The 23,022-nt window shown below is 35.4% G+C and overlaps 1 protein-coding gene across 8 annotated transcripts in view; it reads left to right on the top strand.

Annotated features, from left to right (window-relative positions):
* Nucleotides 1–23,022, top strand: part of NBEA (neurobeachin) — a 470,888-nt gene that overhangs the window by 346,690 nt on the left and 101,176 nt on the right. For all 8 annotated transcript variants that reach the window (XM_015277560.4, XM_040704875.2, XM_025153000.3 and 5 more), the window contains 2 exons: nucleotides 22,026–22,143; nucleotides 22,749–22,851. In XM_015277560.4, the coding sequence (XP_015133046.2) occupies nucleotides 22,026–22,143; nucleotides 22,749–22,851 (221 nt within the window). The remainder of the gene's footprint in view (nucleotides 1–22,025; nucleotides 22,144–22,748; nucleotides 22,852–23,022) is intronic.

The following is a 23,022-nucleotide window of genomic DNA, read 5'->3' as shown; positions in this document are numbered from 1 at the left end:
GCCTTCCAGAAAAAAGGCAAAGAAAAAAAAAAAAGAACACATTTGTAATTGTTCTGTTGAGAAACAGGGAATTCGTGTCCTGGGAACTGTTTGTGGTTGATACCTTCCATGAGAAATAGAAGCAATTCTATTGCTTCTTACAATTTCCAGGTATCTCACAACACTGAAGATCCGCTGTACTCTATAAGATTAGCATTCATAAAAAGATTTAAAATAAATAATTACAAGAGGATCAGCTACAAATTACCTACCACACTGTGACACAGATTATTAGCTACCAGTGTGGGGTGCAGGAGTGTGCGTGTGTGCTGCAAGTGTGCGTGTGCCCCTATTTCCAGCCGGGGAGGAGGTTATTAAACTATAAAAGGGCCATATTAGCATAAATTTACAAGAGCTCTTGTTCTGGCGGCATGATAAAAACCTGTGTTACCTTTGCATTAACACTGAATTGCTTGTTGTGCTTTTGGCAATGACAGATAAGTCAGTGTAATTCCCCATTGCAACGGAAATGATGCTCCAGATTCCAAACGCATCCTGAAGATGTCACTGACAATAATCTTCAAAGAACGGCCAGCGAAAGTGGGCTGTATGTTTGCAGGATGATATACTGCAAATGACAGGAAGAATTATGTGAGTGAAGACGAATCTGTAACATATTATTAAGCAATTTCACGAGAATAACAGGGATAAAAGGATAATGGATGAGGGTGTCATTATTACCTTCATGTAGAGGGAAAGCAAAAGCAAAGGTAGAGAGACAAGATTAATTGAGGAAGGGTGAAGCATTCATTGCTCATCAGCTCTTTTGTACTCTCTGCTCCTGAAATTCCAGACAAAAAAAAAAAAAAAAATTGCTCAGGGCTGCATTTTAATGCAACTGGCAAGGCAGAGCAGAAAACTGACAGGGCACTTTTTAGTCACCTCCCTGCTTCCATAAACACACACACAATGGCTATTGCTCCTCAAGTCTTCGTGCGGTTGAGCATGAGCAGTGAGCTGGTGGGATGTTCTGTTTATCACAGCTGCTGTTTTTAATTGTGCTCCCAAACGAGGCAGCTTTATCTGTCGATGATGTGGAGGTCATTCTGCACGCATTGTTCGCAAATGTAAGCAGACTGTACATAATGGATGTCAGGAGAAGTGCTTCCTCTGAACACAAAGGCAAACTGGAGTGTCCTGTAGCATTAGTGACAACAGAAAATGATGTCAAGGTATAAGACTTTACAGCTGCTTAATATACAAGATGAAGAAACAGGAAGTGATTTAGCAATTGCGCAGACCAATCGTGGAGCTGTAACTCGAGCATCGTTCCTGCTGAAGTCAAGTTTTGCTTACTCAGAGAGTGATCACTGGGTCAATAATTTCAATTACCAGTGTCATTACCAGTCTTATCTTCTGCACCCTTGCCAACTAGCAGCTGATTTTGCAGCACAGTCTGATTTTGAAGACATTTCACGTGCTTTTAAGGGCTTAGTATGCAATAACATTTCTATAATTTTATTACAGTATGTAGATGTAAAGTGTTTTCCCTTGATAATAATGTTTTCCATGTTTGCATTTTAATACCAAAAGGAAGGTCAGGAACCATGATAATTAAGAACATATAACTACCTCTGTTGAGATAATGGTTTTTAAGCATTCATAGCTTTGAAAGAAGTAGTCAGCATTCTTGATTTTTTTCTGTGTTTAGTTCAGATAAGGAGTGGTTTTGATAGCATAATCAGAATTGAGTTTTTGACTGATAAGAATTATTCCAAAGTTTTGACACCAGTACAAAGAGAAAGAAACTAATTTCTCAGCCATAAGGAAAATAATGAGTGGGTTTTTCAGGGAGACAGAAGAAAACCCTTAATTTGGTAAGAAAAAGTGGGGAATGTTGTTGTTTCTAGTTGTGAAAACTGATTTTTAATTGCTTCAGTGGTGTGTTCTTTAAATTGACCTGCTCCGGGTCTGAAACCTGGACCCTGGAGTGTCTTCTGCCACCTCATGTGTAACAGTAAGGCTAACAGAGAAGGAAGAGTGCTATGGGACAGAAGTGGGTCAGCAGCTGGGGTATGTTGGGGGGAGGGCTATGTTTTACGACAATAGCCTTATTGATCGTGGAACAACATGGGTGAAAAGAATAGACAGCAATTTTACTCAGTATTACGCTTTAATATATTAACATAAGAAAATAAGTAGGTTGTTTCAGCAGACTGAATGATGTCTGTGGATGAAAGGATACTTACAGGAGCCTTACAGGAACTGTGGGGTCTGTTCAGGTTCATTACAAAGGTTTTCTAAATAATATATGGGCACTCATGCTTACATATCTGTCACAGTAACCTGCTTAAACAATGTAACTTAAAAACTGGGTCATCTGACAGGTTGGACACATTTCTCTGCTTGATAGTTCAGATTCCTTTCTTGGACTTTACTTGTTTGCAGTATGTATTACGGTTATGTTTAACAGTCCAAAATCACTGCATTATCTACGTGTGATCAGATAATCCTAGTGGATTTTGCTATTTATGTTCAAAGAAGCTATTGCTATAGCAGATTCAGACTGCATAAGATATCTGACTGGAGGGGTTCATGTCAGCCTTGCATCTTATTTCATATTTTAAATGTAAATATAAAATTATCCTGACATACTGTATGATTTGACCAAAGTGCTAGTCATCACTTTTTTTTTTTTTTTTCCCTAACATCAACAAACTCTTTACTCAAAATAATTTTTGTCTGTACTTGAGGATGGAAAGATTCTGGTCTCTCTTGCCCCAAGGGAGAGAAGTCAATTGGTTCATCACCCTACCTTTCCCTTAGCTTAGCCTCTTCAGTTTCTGATCTCTACAGTGTACTGTCTTGCAAAACTGGCCAAGAAACAGAATCACAGAATCACAGAATGGTGCACGTTGGAAGGGACCTCAAGGATCATGAAGCTCCAACCCCCCTGCCACAGGCAGGGCTACCAACCTCCACATTCAGTACCAGACCAGGCTGCCCATCCAACCTGGCCTTGAACACCTCCAGGGATGGGGCATCCACAGCCTCTCTGGGCAGCCTGTTCCAGTACCTCACCACTCTCACAGTAAAGAACTTCCCCCTGACATCCATCCTAAATCTTTCCTCTTTCAACTTAAAAACATTTCCCCTTGTCCTGCTATTATCTACCCTTGTAAAGAGTTGAAACGTATAGAAAATGAAAATTCAAATATATTCCCCTCTACCCATCAGCTCAGTGTAGAGTTTGTTTGACTTAGTGTGTCTGTTTATTAGAAAAAGGAAAGAGATAGGGAGGAAAGCATTCTTCTTTCAGAGATTTTATTTTGTTGTGACCACTGATGCTGAAAGCAGTGCAGTGGAATTTTTCATGACTCAATCTTTAATCTAAGCCTCAAAGAAATGTACTTATCTTAGAAGATAAAATGCAAATAAAAACAAGTTTGCATTTTTTTTTCTCTACTGCTTTACTTACCAGTTTGCTCAAAATTCTATACACCTCAATTTTACAGTATCAACATGTGACATGCGCCTCCAGTAGTTTACAGTTACTGGCCATTATGTGCAAACAGGAAAAATCCAGCCTCATGTTGAGATTCTCAGCTGAGTTTGCATGACTCATAGCTATAAAATAAATCTTCCAAACTGTTCATTCATAACCTGAACTAAGTAGGGCTGAAGAAACTAATGGCGCAAAAATGTTTTGACAGCAAGTTTTGGAGACATATCTGAACTGATGTGTATTCATATTAAAATGATGAGTAATTCTTACCCATGAAGCTAAAGGGATATCCTTACAAGACGTAGTGAGGCCTTCATTGTATGGCATTTCTGCCTTTCAGAGTGTATGTACAGAATGCATTGATATAGCAAAAGATCAGGATATTATTGTTATATTTTGTCTTTCCAATGTCCCTCTCTATTCATTTTATCATCTATGCATTTGAGTAGGGTGATGTGTCCACTTTTTGCTTGCACTGTGCCTAGTGCTACTCCCTTTTTAATGTCAAGCAGTGATGCTTCTCCAAGCAGAGTTCCTTTAGATCTAAAGGTACTGAAATCAGTGGAAAGACCTAGAATGAATTCAGTGGGTTTTGGAAGGGGCGTGGGCTTACTAAAATCAGACAGATCTTCAAGTAAGATTGAATCTTTTGCAATTTAATGTCCGTGAAAATTCTCAGACATTAGTGGGTACCAGAGTACTCCCATGCTCATTTGAGTACAGTCATTTATCACAGCAAGAAAAGCAGACAGTTAATGAGAATAGGTTCTTGCAAACTGTTTGTGTCCATGTTATATTTTCTTTAAGTATTTGTTGAAGAATATGATGCTTCATGTGAGTATTGTCATTTTCCACCTCCGTGCCCTGTAGTAGGCAGTAGAGCTTGATTTTGTCAGAATCCAACACATCTGGGATGGAAGTTACCCATAAGCTTGCTTTCTTCATTGGAAGTAATGTTTTCATGTAAAATGTATATTGGAATGTTTTACTCTTCAGTTGGAATCTATTTAGTTTTTCTGTACTGATGTAGGAAAATGTTGTTTCCTTATGTTATTTTGTATAACCTTGTAAAATATTGGAATATTTTGGGAGTATTTTTCTCATTCTCATAAATATATGTCCCACCAGGACCAGACTGAACCTTCCCATATTCTACAGTTTTAATAATAATGTTGAACAATCGTATTTGTTGATATATTCCACTACAAAATAACAAAAAGTATTTGTAGTGTTCAGTTTTTTATAAAACTAAATGACATTTTCCACTGTAAAAATATTATGATGCTTTTTCGTAAGTATTAAAAATTCCCCAAATTTTCCTGCTGGTTAAGAAAGGAGTTCAATTAGCAACCAACAGATTTTTGAAAAACTCTTCCAAGAATAATGCTCTCACTGGATTTCTTTTAAACAAAACAGTTTGGCTCTCTTATTTTCAGTGATAAATGTTTGACAATGTAATGATAAGGAGACTCATGTTAATTTTGAACATTTGTATTGGAATACTGGAGTGTCTGCAGATAGGTTACTGCTTTCATTCACGGCATTATTTCACAAATAATTAAGACAATATTCCATTCATGTTTTGCGGTGTTTTGAACATGTGATACCATTGACTCTTAAGTGGTCAAAACCAGAGAATACAAATGTGCATATCTAGTCCTCTCTAGAAGCAAATAGGTATTTCTTCTCATCAGTTCTTTATGTAACAGTGGCACAGTCTTCTATGGGAAAAGCAAGTAAAGGTCTTAATATTGGACATTTGGTCTCTCTGAAGCTTCTCCCTCAATCTTCCAAATGTGGCAGCTGTTAGAAGCACTCAACATTTTTACAAACAAGTCCAAAATCAGTATTAATATTAATAATAGTTAATGCAGCTTATCTAGATGCTGTGTCAAGACTGACAATATGAAAGTTTCTTATTTATTTTATGTGCTGTTAAAGTTCTAAATTATTTATAGTAATTTATATAAAATGGATTCTTCTGTCAGCAATACTGATATAGCTAATTCAAAGGATTTGTTGGGAGAGCATGTCTATGAAAGTAGGAAATAATCCCCTCCAGTTCAGACTTCCTCTCTGTAATTCTGCTATAGCTTCATTTTGGCTAATGATTTTTTTGGCAGAAAAGGAAGCCACATGACTGTGGTAATTCTGCATTCCTCTCTGCTTTGGAAGTATATCCTCATCATTGTCTCAGTTTGCCTGTTTTCTTTCAAAGGAGAAAAATGTCTTTTAATTAACATTTTAGAATACAAAATACCAAAAACTCAAAAGAAATAATAGTATTTTGAAAATACTTTTGTGCTTTTTGCATGAACAAAAAAAGCTCCAAATGTTCCTACATTCCAAGAAGACATACAGATTTAAATTACTATTATGTATTTGACAGACGTAGCTAAAAGTGAATATAACATTATCATAAGATATGGTGATTATCATTAAATTTGGATAGAAGAAAGTTTGGTGCTGATCATGATAGGAAAAAAGGTTAATATTTTAAAGTGAGGCTAAAGGTTGACAGGAGAAAAATTGAGTTAGTTTGCAAAAAAGAAATTTGTTGCTTTAAGTGAAAATTGGGGTCAAGAGGCCACAGCTCTCTGCTTCTACATGAATGAAATAAATTAAATAATACCACCATAAAACAGGAGTGTATAAGCTAATGATAAAATAGTACATGGTCGTTTTGAAAAAGATACTGTCTAAGAGGAAAATTCTGTACAGAAATACTGTTTCAGATCAGTGGGTTGGGGTTTCCTTTTATTACCAATGCTTTCAAATAGGACAGCTTTTTCTTCACTTGGGGGCTTTTAAATTTCTACAGTTTGTTTAATTATTAGAAAGGAAGTAATGATAGTGTTCAGAATAATTAGTTTTAGTAGTCACATTCTGCCTACCGCACTATTCTGTCCTGCTCCATGACCTAACAGTTGAGTAATGTTAGATAACGTTTCATTGTCTCAAAACAACTGGAGCTGACTGTGTTTCCTTGGTCAGTGTGTGGTAATTCCTGTGTGTGTGACTATAGGTAAGATATTGCATCAATCTATAACTAGCCATATGAAAATATCAAATATATCAGATGATAGGAAAATTGTTCATATCATTGCCTTTCATCACTTAGATTGATGCTTTCAGTACACAGAGCTCAGCAGCTAGTTTACTGTCATCGTGTGTAGGTATACCTATGACTTAGCTATGTTTCTCTAATAAGAAGCAACTTTTTCTGTTTTCTTTTTTCAAATCAACTAAAATAAAATTACTTAAAAATATGACAAAAAAACAGGGTTTCCAGTATTTTATTTCCTGTCCTCTAAAGGTTTTGTTTGTTTGTTTTTGCAATTTAGATAGCTTCTTTATCAAAATGCTGAAAGGTTATGTAATTACTCTTGCTTCTGTCATCCCATCTTTCAGACTTAAAAGTTGATCTGAGGATTTCAGGTTGAATTATACATACCTTTTGCATCTGCATTCTTCTCAAAAGTTCAGTGGTCTCTAGAGCGCTCACAAAAGATGTTTCCAATTGAATGTATGTGCAGTAACTCACTTCCATTCACATTTTTTCTCTCAGGTCTGCAGACAGTTTTTGAACAATAGTATGCTCCATTGTGTATCCTCCTGCATGAACTTTACAGGTTGGGAGGCTCAGTATGAGTTACAGGCTTGGCTGGAAGATTGAGGTCAACGGATCTCACTGGCATTGGCAGTGAGTGCTACCTCCAGTCTCCACTTCTTTCTTTCTTTTTCAAAGTTCTAATTAAATTGTGAAAGAAAAAAAATATTTCTCTCTTTCTAGGAAAGTAAGAGAATACCATATTGAATACTTAATAACTCAAAATGAAAAAAAAAAATAGTATTTGAGTTAGAAAAGTTGTTCAATTTTACTTGTTTGGACCATCTCATCATACAGAAACATCAGAGTGGCTGTGGCTTTAGTCAGCCTGTATTTGGTAGTTGAATCTAGATATTACCCTTCTGTCTGGGGTCATAGTTTTGTTTTAAAAGAGTTATGTATGAATTTTCTCTAAATTGCAGCAGAGGGTCATGAATTAGTGTCTAAATGTAGGCTTGACAAGATTATTATAGTCTCTATTTCATGCCAGAAACAAAGATGAATAGAGATAGCAAGCTTTTAAACAGACTTTCTGACATATATAAAGTCAGTAGAGAGGGAATGAATGACAGGATGCAATAACAAATCCTCATTTTTTATTATTTTATAGAGATAAGATGGACCTACACTCATTCATAATTTTTCCTTAAAATAGCAGTCTGAATTCTGCATGAACCGGTCATTTTCCATCCCAGTTACCTTTCAACTAATGCAAATTGTTTACTAAGAGGTACATATTAAGATATATACACTGGTTGCTAAATATACTTTGATTTGCATTTAGCAGTAGATGGGTTATACTTACTTAGCACAACATTTTTCTTTTAGCTGAACATGTATTTTTTAATAATTTTGTTTGTTTCTAGACATAATAATTTCTTCTAATGCTTTTTTTGGAAACTACTTTTTGTTTTTTAAATGGTAATTTACAACTTATCTTCCAGTGGATTCTCTGGAGCAGAGATCTACATTAGCAATTTCTGATTATTAAATTTTTGAATTGGGCGTCTGTATTGACAGTTTTTGAATGAGAAAGGCAGGATGTCTACTGGTAACAATCGTTCAGCATGACACCTTGGAAGATATATGCTCAAAACTTTCATTTTTGTTTATTTATCATCTGTGTTTAAATGGAAAGAACCACCTGTGTTGAGGATGTAAACTCTAATACTTAAAAAACAAACAGCAACATCAACAAAACTGTAATTCTTAGATATGAATATTTGTTTCCATTTAGGCAGCATGAACAACCCTTCCACTGTGACTTTGGCAGGTTTTGGCCAATGATAATACAAGCTCAAGAGTGATGGGTGTGAGGGGACTTAACATAATGCTCAGTGAATCCATCTTCTTTGAAATGATGAAAAGCAGATAGTATGAGTCAAACATTTCTGTAAGTTTAGCTCTGCTAATGGGTGCAAATATTTTCATATCTACGTATATGTAGGAAAAGAGTATGTATACATAAAAGTAAACTCAGCAAAGGCATACCAAATACAGCAAGTAATGGCTCCCCCTCTCCTCCTCCCCCTTCCCGCTTCTTGTGTAACTGCTGGCATTAATGGTTTTATTGGTGTTCCTTTTTGTGAAAGGGAAGACTGGACATTAATGGAAGTTGGAATGAAGTACTATTAGCTTTTAAAAATTATTTCAATTTTCTTTTTTTTTTTTTCCCCCAGAAAGCATGTAGTTGAAACAAAAGGCATTGTTTTACACACACACATATATATAATATATATAAATATATTGAATATATATATATATATATTTTTTTTTTCCTTGAGCCCATCCTGTCAGGCTGAAAGCGTGAAAGTTATTTTCTGGTGGTGTGATTAGATTGGGGCTGAACTCTCCAGCTGGCAGGCCTGTCTGTGGCTGGCGGCGGCCTGTCCCCAGTGCTTGTCATTTCCTGACGTGCCTGACAGGATGGGGACAGCAGCCCCAGACAGGTTCATTAGATGGTGTTTTCTACAGCTGGGCTAAAAATAAAAAAAAAATAATAATAACAATAAAGTAGAGGAGGCCATGCTTTGTCAAGGCCCAAGCTGTAGGGGCCCTGCTTGTTGGTTTAAAGCAAGGCCTTGTTTTGACAAATTCTGATCTGTGCGGATTTTAGATTTTCTGACACGTTTTTGTTTTCTTCCCCTTTGGCCTGCACTCCTTGCACTCTGCCTTGTTGCTGCTTCAAAATCCTAACGCCAGCTTCCCCTGAGAGCCAGCAGCGTGCTTGCTGAGGGCCTGCTGGAGAAGGAGAGCCGCCACAGTGAAGCAGCAATAAGTGTTCATTTCCATGGTGATCAGCCCAATGGCACAAAAAACAACCTTGGGACTCTCCGTAAGCCAATTACAAGAAAGGTTAAGAGTTTTATGGTGCCAGAAACATGCCATCTACATGAGAAAATAGTATAATTACCAGCAATCTATGCTGTGAAATACACTGCTGCCTGGTGGTGCCAGAATTATAAGCTGTTTGTATATTAGTTGGGATTTTTGGAAGCTGCCAGTGTTTTCTGGTGGTGGTGTCAGGTTTTGATTGCAGCGTATCAAAAATACATGTGATTATAGATTGTAAAACACTTAAAACTAGTAATAAAATGATTGGAAAGCATTAGGCATATTGAGTGGTATGATGTGAACTAAATGGGTTCAAACTCTGGATTTCTTACAGATTTGTATAAGACTTACACTTTAGGTTTTAATCATAAAGACAGAAGCTTTTTGCATCATCTGTGGTTGATGCATCTCTTGTACAACATTTTGAAAAGAAAAAGAATGCTTAGTACATTAATTTTTCTTTTCCAATTAGAAAGTGCCTATTGAATGGTTTAATTTTCAGGCTGGTGACTGCCTTGTGACTCCAGGGTTATACTTGCTGTTTTCCATAGGGCTGTCACTTGAGTCCAGATATTTTAGGTGGCCAAAACACAACGGTGTGTCAAGCATCTCTCTAGTTAATGGGAAAAGAAATGAAAATCTGAGTATACTTTCAAAAATACTGTTTTGTTTACTTTGCCCCTCTGCTTAGAACTGCAGAGAGCACTGGCCTTTTATGTTGCCTGCATTTAGCTGCTTGCAGGGTGAGCACTGCAGCTGAAAACCAAACCCTTCATTCACAGAAATCCTACCACTTACCTTTCCTTTGTATTGTTAGTTACTGCTGCTTTAGTTCATGGTCTCTATGACAACTGTTTAAATTGGGATGGGCAACTGTCATCTGGAGTATTACTGAGAGAAAAGTGTTAGTGAGCACACAGTTTCATAGATAGAGCATTTCAATATAATCCAATTTTAATTGAGCTCCAGAGACTTTGATGTGCTGCCGAAGGTTGGGAGAGAGCTATTCCAGGGAGAAATTAAAGCAGCCCAGCAAGGCTTCACTACTCCAGACTGTCACCATTTTAAATAAGCATTAGCATCAGACTTAACCTTCCCCTATGAAACATCTCACTTTTTTTTTTTTTTTGCAGCTTTTTGCTTTTTTTTTTTTTTCTTTTGCAATACATATAAAGAAAAGTCACTTTCATCTTTTTATATACATCTTTATATTCCCTTGATTAAGTTTGAAAAGCATGTACTGGACCTGAGATGCATCTGCAGCTGCCTATTGGACCTTGCATTGCAGTTCATGGAAAGAAATAGAAGCAGAGTGAGGATTAGTTTGAAACAGTCAAATGGCATACGCTGGATTTTCTCTCAAAAACTTCTCCAAAAGTAACCCATCCTTCTACTAAAAGTTGGATGGGGACTCATTTTATCTTTCTTTCATCACAAATTTCTTTTAATGTAAATAAAGAAAAGCACATATTTCATGTTAAACTCTTTCAGTAACAAAACAATATTCTTTCTACAGTTATGTGCCCAGTGGCTTTTTCAGTTGTTGCTTTTGAACAACAGAACCAAAAATAGTCATATTACAATTACAATTACAGTAATAATTATCAGGCTCATTTCTTTTGCACTATGATGAGCAATCAGAAGGTGACTGTAAACTTTTGAACTATTAAGTTCAGATCTCTAATAATTGCTTCAGTTAATTAAACTATATTATTCTTTTGTACGAATGTCTTTTGTAACATTTTCTTTTAATCTCACAAATATGTGTTTATGTAGAATAAACTTCTAAAATGAAAGAACAATAATAATAATGCAAAACTGAGGATCACTGTGTATTTGTGAGTACTTTAACATACATAGGACAACATTATATGTTAGAAAGCTAGGACACATTTTAACATGGTTAATTTTTCTTGCTTTTAATTTACTCTTTTTTTATTTTTCTTTTTCCTTTTGGTCTGACTTTCATTGCTTTCAGTGAAAAGCTTGCAAATCTGCAAGCTGCTGAACTCTGCTTCTGGATGCTCACCTTCTACTAGAAACTGGATGAGCTGAGATTCTCAGCTGCAAAAAAAAAGATGCGTCTTGTAAAACTGAGTCTATCAGGCTATTTCACAGGATGCTTTAGAACAAATGTGATATGCATCAAGTTTGGGCTTAAGGGTAGTAGAACTAGAACCAATCACAGTACAGGAAGTAATCTGTCTATACACGTTAATAGGGTTTATTGTCTACTAAAGCAATTAGCCTCTTACTCACACTGAAAAGAAAAAGAATTTAGATCAGTAGAAAAATTTGAATAGTGAGCTCTTGTAATCTGTTGAAAAATGTAGAAATATAAAATCTCTTCATAAAGCTTGAGATAAAATCCGTGTTATTAATAACTTTCTTAACTAAGCAATTGTTAAGAATAAATTTGCTGAGGCTGTATGGGGGAAGTCTCCTACACTGAGATTGGCACACTTTTTCTTATTAACACACTAGGTCCATAAAATCCAAACGTCTGCTGTGGAGCGTCTTATAGTGGATAAAAGCATAGGAGCATTCACACAAAGTATCTGTACAAGCTGACAACTGTTTCAGTAATTTCATGCTGGGAACCTGGAGTTCACCGCAGGAAAGCCTCTGAGCATGCCCAAATTTATGACATGCAGGTTTGCATTCCAGTTGTCTAGAAATCCAAAGAGGAGAGAACTGTATATTAAATCTGCTACAGAACACCTTCCCCTTGCAATTAGAAGCATCAAATGACTATTTGTGTGCCCCAGAATCTTTCTTCGATAGATAACAAAGTAGACTCTTAATATTCCTCCTGGTTTTCATGAGAATTTTTTTTTTTTTTTGTACAGTATTAGATACCCCCAAAGAGATGTACTTATCTGCCAATTTAACTTCTACATTGTTCAAAGTATACAAGCTGATTCCTAGCTATATGAAAGTACATACAGACTATACACAATGCACATATAGAAAATATTGTACAAATTGCTATTTACTGAAAAATATCACTTATAAAGTTACTGTATACAGTTTACATATGATAACTACTAATTTCTGAAGTTCTTATATTTTGTGCTGATTTATTTTTCAGTGCTTAATTACTGTATTTGGTAGAATGGTTACTCTATTAAGCAACTATCGACTGCCTCTGTACTTTTTCTTTAATATTAAAGCAAAATAAGTGTAATGGAACGCGAACTAATTAAACAGTATTTTAGTTATAGCAGGCAGTTTACAAGTACTTCAATTCAAAATACTTAGAAGAATCATTGCTACGCTGTCTTTGCTCAGACTTAGTAACATGAGATAATATTCCGCACATAATAAGTAAGAGTATATTAGAATTTTGGTTGCTATAGAAGCTGTGGATCAGGTTTTTTTCCAGAGCCTTCTCCCTACTTTCTCCAGCTGTGCAAAAGTTCATCTCAAGTCCATCTTACATGTGTAAATAATGAATCAGTTGGAATGGCAATATATTAGGAAGATGAGATTGTTTGATATCTAATCAATGTAATTCATAGACCGTGTATTGTTCTTTGGTTCTTTGGGCCACTGGAAGCTGACACAATGTAGAGCAGCCCTGTAGACATCAAGCAAACTGACTTCCAGCAATCCAATAGCTGACAGGAGGGGGACATGTTAGATTTGGAGTCCAGGTCACAGTTGAGCATGTGGCTGCTGTTGAATTTTGAATTTCTTGAGGGTTATGTTAGTCTGTTACAAAATGTAATCACAAACATTTCGGAACAGTGAGGCTGTTGCAGATGTATATTTATAATTTTATGAATCCATATACTTTTTGCTTATAAAAATAAATTTTAAAGATAGCTAACATTTTTGAAGTAGAAATTAATCCAATTATATTCCTAAATTTTGGGATTAATGAAACAAGACTGAAAAGATTGAAAAGATTGCCTTTGACTGTATATGATGCTGAAGCAGAACTGCCCAGAGCAGTTTGAGTGAAAATACAGTGATGACTACCAGCCTTCTTGGATTAATCTCAAAGTACTTTATATAGACTCAGAATGGAAGCAGCAGTTCTGTTAAGATTTCTCATTAGAGTTGTATCTAATTTCCCTTTGTTGCCAAAGTCAACGCAGTATCATCTTAAACTTTTTGAGGTGAGAGGCAGGACCTGCTTCAATCCCACTACTAATGAGAACTAATTGTGCTTCTCTACTTTGTATTTTGTTCCTACAGATTTTTTTTTCTGCAAGCTTGGTCTTTTGACTTGGCCTGTACTTCAATAGGTCTTTCTGCACCATGAGAATATATTTGTCTTCTACTTCTCCATGCACACTGTTGGCTCAGCCAGCACAATCAGCTTTATTTCTGCTTTAAGAACTCTTTAATCCACCGAAACTTCTACTTAAAACAGTATAACAGTAATTGCTGGAACTTAGTTTGAAAATATAGCCTACAGAGGCCTTCTTAGAAGGAGATGGTAATGTCTAAATCTGCTGTATCTTACTGATGATATTCTTCAAAAAAATTTCGGTACTGAGCCAGCATTCCAGGATTTGCCTCCATTGATAGTCTGCATATAATAAAGGAAGGAAACCATGAAAAAGCACACAGACATGTAATGCCTGTAGCACGAATGACAAAAATTGTTATTTCAGAATGCTGTGTTCATAAAGGTAACATCTTCTCATGTTAGTAGCCATTATCCTTATATTTAAAACCATGCATTTGTTTTTCACAGAAGCAGAGCAGTTTAGAAATAATACATTTGGAATACTCAAGACATGCTCTTTGTATTATTTTGATCAGGATGTTAACATTTAACAGCAGCGTTTCCATACCTAGGGGTAGGGTTTTTTTTTTTTATGCCAGTAACCTTACTGCCACTGGTTCTCAAGAAAACTTTTCCAATGCTTTCCTAGAACACAAAATAATAACATGCAAAATAATCTTACCAGTGAAAAGAGAAAAATGGCTTGAAAATGGGCCAACTTGAAATAATTTTTCAGATGATTGAAAATGAATGTGGGAATAAGAACATCAGTTACTGTCAGCTGAATTTTGATGGGTCCTAAAGCAGTATGCTGACCATAGAAATTCAATTTATAAAAGGTTGGGGTGAGCAAAACCTTACGTTTCAAGAAAAGGGGCCTCTTGAATGCTTAAAAAAAAACATTGGAAGTAGAAGTATAATCTGAGAAAATTTGGCAAGGAAGTAAAGCCCAAAACCACAAAAATAATATCTACATTTTTTAGATCCCTGAAGAGGAGGAGAAAAATGAAGCAGCATTGCCAATATTTATTAAAAAAAAAAAAAAGTCTGAAAAAGATTTTAAAACTGATGTGGACTGAGAAATTATAATGGCACATAGTACTCAGCTCATCCTGCAGAGCATAGTATCACAGGAACTATTTGGAGGAAAGCTTTTAAGGCTTCCAAGTAAAGAAGCATTTTCCAAAAAAATATACCATAAGTAATGGGGTAGAGAGCTTAATATAAAGAGAAATGGAGAAAGTATTACTAGAGCGAAGTATGCAAAGTAAAAATGAAAGTGCAGCACATTGATGAGATTTTAGTAGTGTGACTATGGGAATTGAAGTAGAGAGTGGCTAAAAAGTCTTACAGTGGCTAAAAAGTTATATTTGTCAAACATTTTGGAATTTTATACTGCTTACTCAATATGATATTTTGTAAACTCTATTAATCTGATTCCATGACATTAATGTCTCTCATTTCAATCTGTGTTTAGAATACAATGAGCAGTCGTGCAGACTGCCACGAATTTGTAGCAAACTCCATGTTATATAGTTCAGGAAAAGATTTGCTCTATGGGCACAGGAGCCATTGTTTTTTCAACCCATGGAGATTTAAATTCAGAATTTCATATTTTCCTTGAAGGAAATGATGATGTTAGCAAACATTTCAAAGAGGGAAATCCAAATCTCTAACAGTAGAGGAGAGAATGATTTTAAGTAATTTTACTCCTTTGTTTATAACTTCTAACAACACACATAGATGCCAAAATGCTTTATAAAAATACCTCATATGTAACTGAGTCATATGCATGAGCATGTTTTTGTAGGTGGCTTTAGATAGCTTTCTGATGAAATATCTGTTCAGTGTGATTTGTTTTTGTGAATTACTCCATGTTTTATTGGCACATATCTGCTTATGTAAAACACTGATCTAAACAATGTGCCAGATAAATTTCGTTAAGTTTGTGATTATCAAGCAATGAAATGGCCCAATTCTTCTCAATACTGCCTACTGACAAGACAAGAACTAATGGGCATAATTTAAACCCCAGGAAATTTCACTTAACACAAGGGAAAAGAGTCTTGATTTGAGGGTGGTCAAACACCAGAACAGGTTACTCAGAGAGATTTCATAGTCCCTGTGAGTAGAGATGCTAAAAATCCAACTGGACAATTTTCTGATTTGCTTGATCCAGCTGACATCAAACCAGGTAGGTTGGAGTAAATGGAGTTAGTGTTCCTTCCTGCATAAATGATACGTGATTCTTGGACATGGGCTTCTTGATAACACAGTAAGATGTTTCAGATAGTTTCAGTATATACGCATAATGAAATAGGCAACGGACTCTATACAACTTCCTCTTCAGTCTTGGTGGTATCAGTATAAGATGCAAATTTTTATCTTTCCAGAAATTGAGAGAAATTAAAAATGTAGTTGCTCCTACACTTTTGTACAGAATTGCAAGGATAGGAGGGCTATGAAAGTTCACCACATCCTCTTTTTTCATTTTTCTCTGAACTTTTTCCATTAATTTCCTTTCCTTTCATCCTGGAAAACCAGTGCAGAAATTAGGCATATTCCTTTCTTCCTTCTTCAAAAAAGTCTCACCAATTTGTCTCTCATTCTTCATCCCCATTTCCTTTCCTTAGTCTGTTTTTCATGGGAAAAATAAGATGCTTTGCTTTTGTTCTTTTTGATAACATAGGTATGGATAGTGTTGTGTAATTGAAATGAATGGAGATTTCTTCATTTTGTCTTTTGTTAAATATTGGGACACATGAAATAGATAGAATCGTGGTTGGCTTTTGCAGGTAGTCTCTCTTCTACAGAACTTGTAGAAGATGAATGAAGAATGAAATGCAATCAAAAACCCTATTCAAATTATAAGTCCACTATATACGTCAAACTTATTTTATATTGAAGAAACTCAGCCTTTCAAGCTTCATTAAGAAATAAACAAACAAACAAGGTACAGCATGCAGTCAGTACATAAATGAATAAGTTGTAGCTGTAATTACCAGTGTTGAGAAAGACATGCTGAGTTTGATGAAAATTGCAGCCCTGAACGCATAACTTAAGACATTTTAAATACTGGAAAATAGAACTGAATACATTATTAGGGTTACTGGACTTTCCTGGGATCAAACTTGAACATATAATGCAATGCCTTTAAGCATATATACCCAGATCTTTGAATCGAATAAAAAGATTTAGTGTTCCATTGGGTTGGGCTACCAGGATGCAACAGTGTCCCTCTAGACCTCGGTCAGTCAAGGTAAATCTGTCCAAATGCAGAGCAAATATTTGTTGAAATCTAAAAGATTAAAGTTCAAGTAGTAGGAGTGGTAAACTTATACGGAGGAAAAAGGTTAAATTCTTGAAAGTTTTTTGTGTCTTGAGAAGAAAAAGAAAACAAAATAAGTACCACAAAGAGAATACCCAGTGTTGCCAGGTAACAGAACTGTCTAAAAGATAGATCTCATTTTGATGTCTAAACTAAGGACACACCAGAGCTCTTTTCTTTAACACTAAAATAGCAGCGTCCAAGTTAAAGACAGTAGGAGCTACACTTAAAAACTGAATAAAACTGTCTTTACCAAATGAAAATTTATCTTCAGTACCAAAATTACAACTTTCTTAGGACACCTTCAGGGCATTGATAATGGAAGAAAAATGCATTTACTTTCAGGAAATGGGTATTTTATTCAGAAAGTTGGAAAGAATGACTCTGAAGATCTTTCTCAGACCTTGAAGAAAATAATCTTTAGGAACTTTGGAATTTTTCTGTGGAAATGCTGCAAAAAAAATTAACCAGTTCTACTATACATAATTTCAAGACCTTTCTGTTTTTGTTGTATGACATTACTAGTACAGAAGGTCAAGAATAACAAAGGAAGATAAAATAAAATAAAATTTAAAGCATATGTATATGTTTACAAATATAGGCATTTTGCACTAGATGTAAACAAAGGCTGGCAAATATTAGAAGTATCAATTACCACTTTCTTTGAGGAATTGGATTATAATTAGAACACCCTGAACAAGAGACCTGGTTCCAAATGACAAATGATCAATTCCCACTGTATACAGTAGACTTAATTCAAATACAGAAACATTAATGGGTCATCCAATAGGGTTATTTTTAAAAAGGAAACACTGAGCAATAAACAACAATTCTTTATGAAAGGCTTGGGAAATGACCATTCTTGCTATAAAGTCAGCAACTTGGAATACATGGAACTTGTACAGGTTGCTTTCCTTGATTTCTTAATAATGCTTGATTATGTGATTATTTCAGTTGCAAAGACAGTAATCAAAACAAAAGGGCCGGAACTGTAGTACTGTGAGTGGTGCAATGAGATGCCAAAAATGGCGTGAAGCTGTAAAAGTAAGCCATAATATGAAAGTGTTTTCCTGTGGGATGCTAACAGCATGGAAACTAGAATTTCTCATGTTCTGGTTAATGTACTATTTCAAAATTCCAGCTGTTAGTGAACAATTAATTTGTTATCAGAAATTGAATGATAGCTGAAGTAGACTTTATGATCCAAAATGAACTGACTCATACTTGAAAATAAGAAGAGATCTTGATTGCATCAGAAATTAAATTAAAATAATGGAGCTTTTATATTTGGGCTGAGTAGGAAAACACTTCAGTAGTAGAATCATAGAATCATAGAATGGCTTGGGTTGAAAGGAACCTCAGGGATCATCACGTTCCTAGTAGTTCTGTTTCTCTTCAATAGAGTTTTCCATCTGCACATCTCAAGCTTCTTTACTAATCTAAACTAATTAGGTGTCACTAGTAGATTTCTCATTATATAATCCTGAGGTTTAGAGATTTTTCATTTTATTGTTAGGGTCACAGCTTCATCTTACTGCAGTGCATTCTAGCAATTATTGACTCTTAGTTTTTATCTAACCAGGGGACTTATTACTGTCTCTTAAACATACTCACATCTCCGCATAAATGCTTTTACAAGGGGAAATAAGTTTTAAACCAAGTAATTATGCCTTATATTAGAAATGAAAAGAGTGCTTAACTCCAATGTAGATGTGACTGGTTATTTTTTAATTTTATTACGAATTCTGTGCTTAATCACAGTGTTTCAAGCATTAATACATGCTAGGAGAAAAGAGTCTTCGTAGCTACTTTTAGGAGGCAAACTCATGAAACTATCAATACAAAGAGCATTGACTTCATATGTAAACATCAAAATACAGGATGGAGCACATGGTAATTTTGGCTTCAGAGAGATAGGTAACATAATTTCAATGCTTTTCGATGCAACAAGTGGATATTTCCATGTCTTTCTCAATAATGAAATATATCGTATATGCTGTTTATAAGAAATATAAACCAGCCAGATCCTCATTTGTGTGATTTGGAAAAGCAAAATGATAAAAATATGTTCTAAATAATCATGAAAATAATAAAAAAATACAATTCCATTTAAAACATTTAAATTCAGAAGAGAGAAATTATGTTTGTTCTTATAGTAACGAGAAAGAATCTTGCAGACAGTGTCAATAATTTTGACTGTCAGGTGTAGATATCTAATAATGGAAGGTTTAATGCATCGTGAACACAGCATAAGATGAATTTTATGGAAGATGACAAAATAGGTAGTATACCTGGAACAGGAAAACAATACACCAGAAATACTGAAATAATTGAGATGATTTGATATCAGCATGATAATCTGATATCTCTAGGACTAATAGACAGTTAAGAAGAGTGTAATTGAGAACAGTAACTGAATTATAGCCTCCTTCCCTTCCTCTGATTTCCTATGCTTTTTACTGCTTTAATCTCATCTGGAGTGCTATCTTTAGCCATTCATTTCATGGCAGCTGGTGAATGTACATCTATGAAGCTATGGTTGCTTTACACACGAGTAGAAGAGGAGGAAGCAAAAGACAGTGTATGGTTGGCATATAATGTGCTGATAGTGTTGATGGGTAATAACTAAGCTCTGCTTCATTTGGAGACATTGTAAATGTCTTACTGTGAATGGTGTAAAATGTAAATACACAGAATACAGTCAGTATTAGATGTTTTTCCCTGGGAAAAAAACGTATGACAACTAGAAACATTTTTGAAACAAAAAATGAATTCCTGAAGCATGATGACCTGTCAAGGAACTAATTCTCTGGCAAATCCTCTGGCTGCTGTAGGTCTGGTTACAGTTATGTACATTTCAAACTCCTCCCTGAGACTGTTCTCATCTTTCAGTCTTTTTTAAACTTGTTTTCCTCTCAGTACCTTAAGAAAGTGTAATGACAGAAGATATATATTAGCCACAGAAGACATCTGAAGAAGGCTGGTTCTAGAAACTTTATACTCATTCTTAATCGCCTGAATTTCACATAAGTTATAACAACAATATTCTTCATCTGATCTCAGCTAGAGACTGTAGGAAAATTTTCTTTATTTAGCTTATTGAAGAGAAAGGTAGCAGTAACTGGATCACAGCCTGTCATTACCTACACAAGGAAAAGATATCTGATACTAGAGGACACTTTTATCTCATAGACAAAGGTATTGTGAGATCCAGTGGCTAGAAGCTGAAGCCAACAGAGTTCAAAGTGAAAATGAGGTGCAGGGTTTTAACATGAAGGTTAATTTAACATGACAAGAATTTAGCGTATGATGTAGTAATACCACCGCTGTCTCATGACTGCTTAGAGGGAGCATGTAGCCTCTTGAGCGTAGCTCCAGACCACCAAAGAAATCAAGCTCCTTCCCTTCAACGCTGAGTTTAGTTAGTCTGGAGAGCTGAGGTGAATGAAACTGTACCTCTAGCCACAACGTTGCTCCAAGCCTTACCTGTGTCTTCTTTCTACATAGACAGTATGGATCTTCTCTCTCTAGTTTTCATCAAGGGCAGAAGTAACATTTGAACACTTTTCAGTGTACTGATGCACATTTGTTTTGTTGCCATTCTGTTAGCATCATCTCTGAAATGGTTTCATTGTGGTTATGAGAAAAAGCTAAGGAAGACAAAGTTTGAACAGATATCCATGGAGCTTTCTTAACACAGTGTGTATAAAACTAAATTAGTTTTTTTTACTTATGAAAATGTTAATATCTTATGTCTACATCTGTGAAAAGCTGGAGAATCCGATTTCTGGTACCTCAAGCAAGAAAGATCATTGACAGCAGCAACATATGGGCTCCCTAGGATTTCCCTGTTCAGAAGGTGGGAGAGGTCATGGTTACAGAAAGCAAGGCTTCAGCTGGTGTAGGAGCACTGCAAGCTGGTGCAGCAAAAGTGTCTATATACCTAATGGAGAACAGAGGAATAAAATCCAGTTAAAAGTTTCTGTTGTATTTCTGTTTAGTGAAGATGTTCACTGAATATCACTATGAACTCTCTTACCTGTGATAGTCTTAGGTGCAGCTAAGGGAAGGCACAGTCTGCAGAACTCGGTAAATGCAATGGTGTACAGTGAGGGGATGGTCCTCCTCCCAAACTGGTAAAGGTGAAGGCTGTCAGAGCACCAGCTATGGGCAGAGCCCTCCTGAGCAGGAGTGAAAAGCTAAAGGGAGCCTTCCAGATGATGAAAAGACTTGGGAAAATGTTTTGTACCAAATGATACTGTTTGAAAGATGATTCCCAGATGAGATTAATTAATAAAGCTGATATCTAATTAAACTGTGTAATTTGTGCCTGTTTTCCATAAGAGTGAAGGAGTGAAAGAGATTTCTTATGTGTTAACATCTAACTCTAGACCAATACCTTCAGTTGAAAAACTGACAAACTGAAAAAGCAATGCTACATTTTAACTATTTTATTTTAAAATACTTTTGCACTTAATTAAAAATGAAAAAAAACCAACACATTTTCTTCATAGTTTGGTATATTAAATATACTTAACATTAGAAAAGTTTCCGTGTCAACATATTTTCTAGCCATTTTCTGCACTTACTAATGGAATTTGGAGAACTCTAATTTATGTCTGAAATGGATGTCATTTACAGATTATTTTGGTTGTGCTTTGCACAGCCTCAGAAATAAGTCTGCTACTCAGCACAGAAGAAAATAATGAAGCATAATCGCAACTGTGTCCATTATTGTGTGCTTGGTTGTAGATTTTTGTGGGTTTTGAAGAAAATAACTTGGTGTGACTCACAAAGAATATATCTTAGGAGTACCAAGTTACTGTTCTTATTGATATTTTTTTCTAACAGCTATACCTGATTGCATTTTAAGACCTTTTAAGGTCCTATTTTAACTAATGGTTTTAAATATTAAAGAAATACAGTTAGCTTATCTGTACTACACGGATGGTTAAAATGTGACTCTGTTTTCGTGAATGTTGAGATGACAATATTCTACCAGTAATGATCACCGTTACTTTCTTTAAAGGTCCTTGCCTATACAGAAGGTCTTCATGGAAAATGGATGTTCAGCGAGATTCGGGCTGTTTTTTCAAGACGTTATCTTCTCCAGAACACAGCCTTGGAAGTGTTTATGGCAAACAGAAGTATGTCTTTGTTTATTGTGTTGCAAAAAAATGTTCCAGTAAATATTTTGCATGGTATTGATTAATCTTAAAATTTGTGCTTCCTTTGGTAAAGTGCTTATGTTTTTCTTGAATGATATATTACATTTTAAAATCATAGAATCATAGAATCATTCGAGATAGAAGGAACCATTAAAGGTCATCTAGTCCAACTCCCCTGCAATGAGCAGGGATGCCTACAGCTCCATCAGGTGCTCACGGCCCTGTCCAGTCTGATCTTGAGTGTCTCCGAGGATGGGCCATCCACCACATCTCTGGGCAACCTGTGCCAGTACTTCACTATCTGTATTGTAAAAAAAAAAAAAAAAATTCTTATATCCAGTCTTAGTCTTCCCTGTTTTAGTTCGGAACCATTTCTCCTTGTCCTGTCAAGTCAAAATCAATCCCATTAATCAATCACCAAAATAATAATAAAAAAAAAATCCAAAAATAACTCTGGGAGTAAAAATAAATGTTTAACTAGCTTCTCTTTCCAAATAAAATCCAAAATTATTTTAATATATGCTGGTGGAGATAAAAATTTTGCTACGTGGTTTACTAGTCCTTATTTTTTCTTCTTCATTTAGCTTCTGTTATGTTTAATTTTCCTGACCAAGCAACAGTGAAAAAAGTTGTGTACAGCTTACCACGTGTTGGAGTAGGAACCAGCTATGGTTTGCCACAAGCCAGGTAATTTGATTAAAATAGTTGGTATGTTCTGTGTTTATTATATTAAATACATGACATCTTTATAATTGTGAATACTAAAACATTATTCCTGTCTTGATGGGGTATTTTGAGAAACAGTACTCTTTACTTAGTATGTGTTCTGTTATTTCAGAATGGAACTAAAAGTATTCT

Source organism: Gallus gallus, chromosome 1 (genome assembly GCF_016699485.2).
Source record: "Gallus gallus isolate bGalGal1 chromosome 1, bGalGal1.mat.broiler.GRCg7b, whole genome shotgun sequence".
In the NCBI taxonomy this organism is placed as follows: domain Eukaryota; kingdom Metazoa; phylum Chordata; class Aves; order Galliformes; family Phasianidae; genus Gallus; species Gallus gallus.
This window is presented reverse-complemented; position numbering and strand designations above follow the sequence as displayed.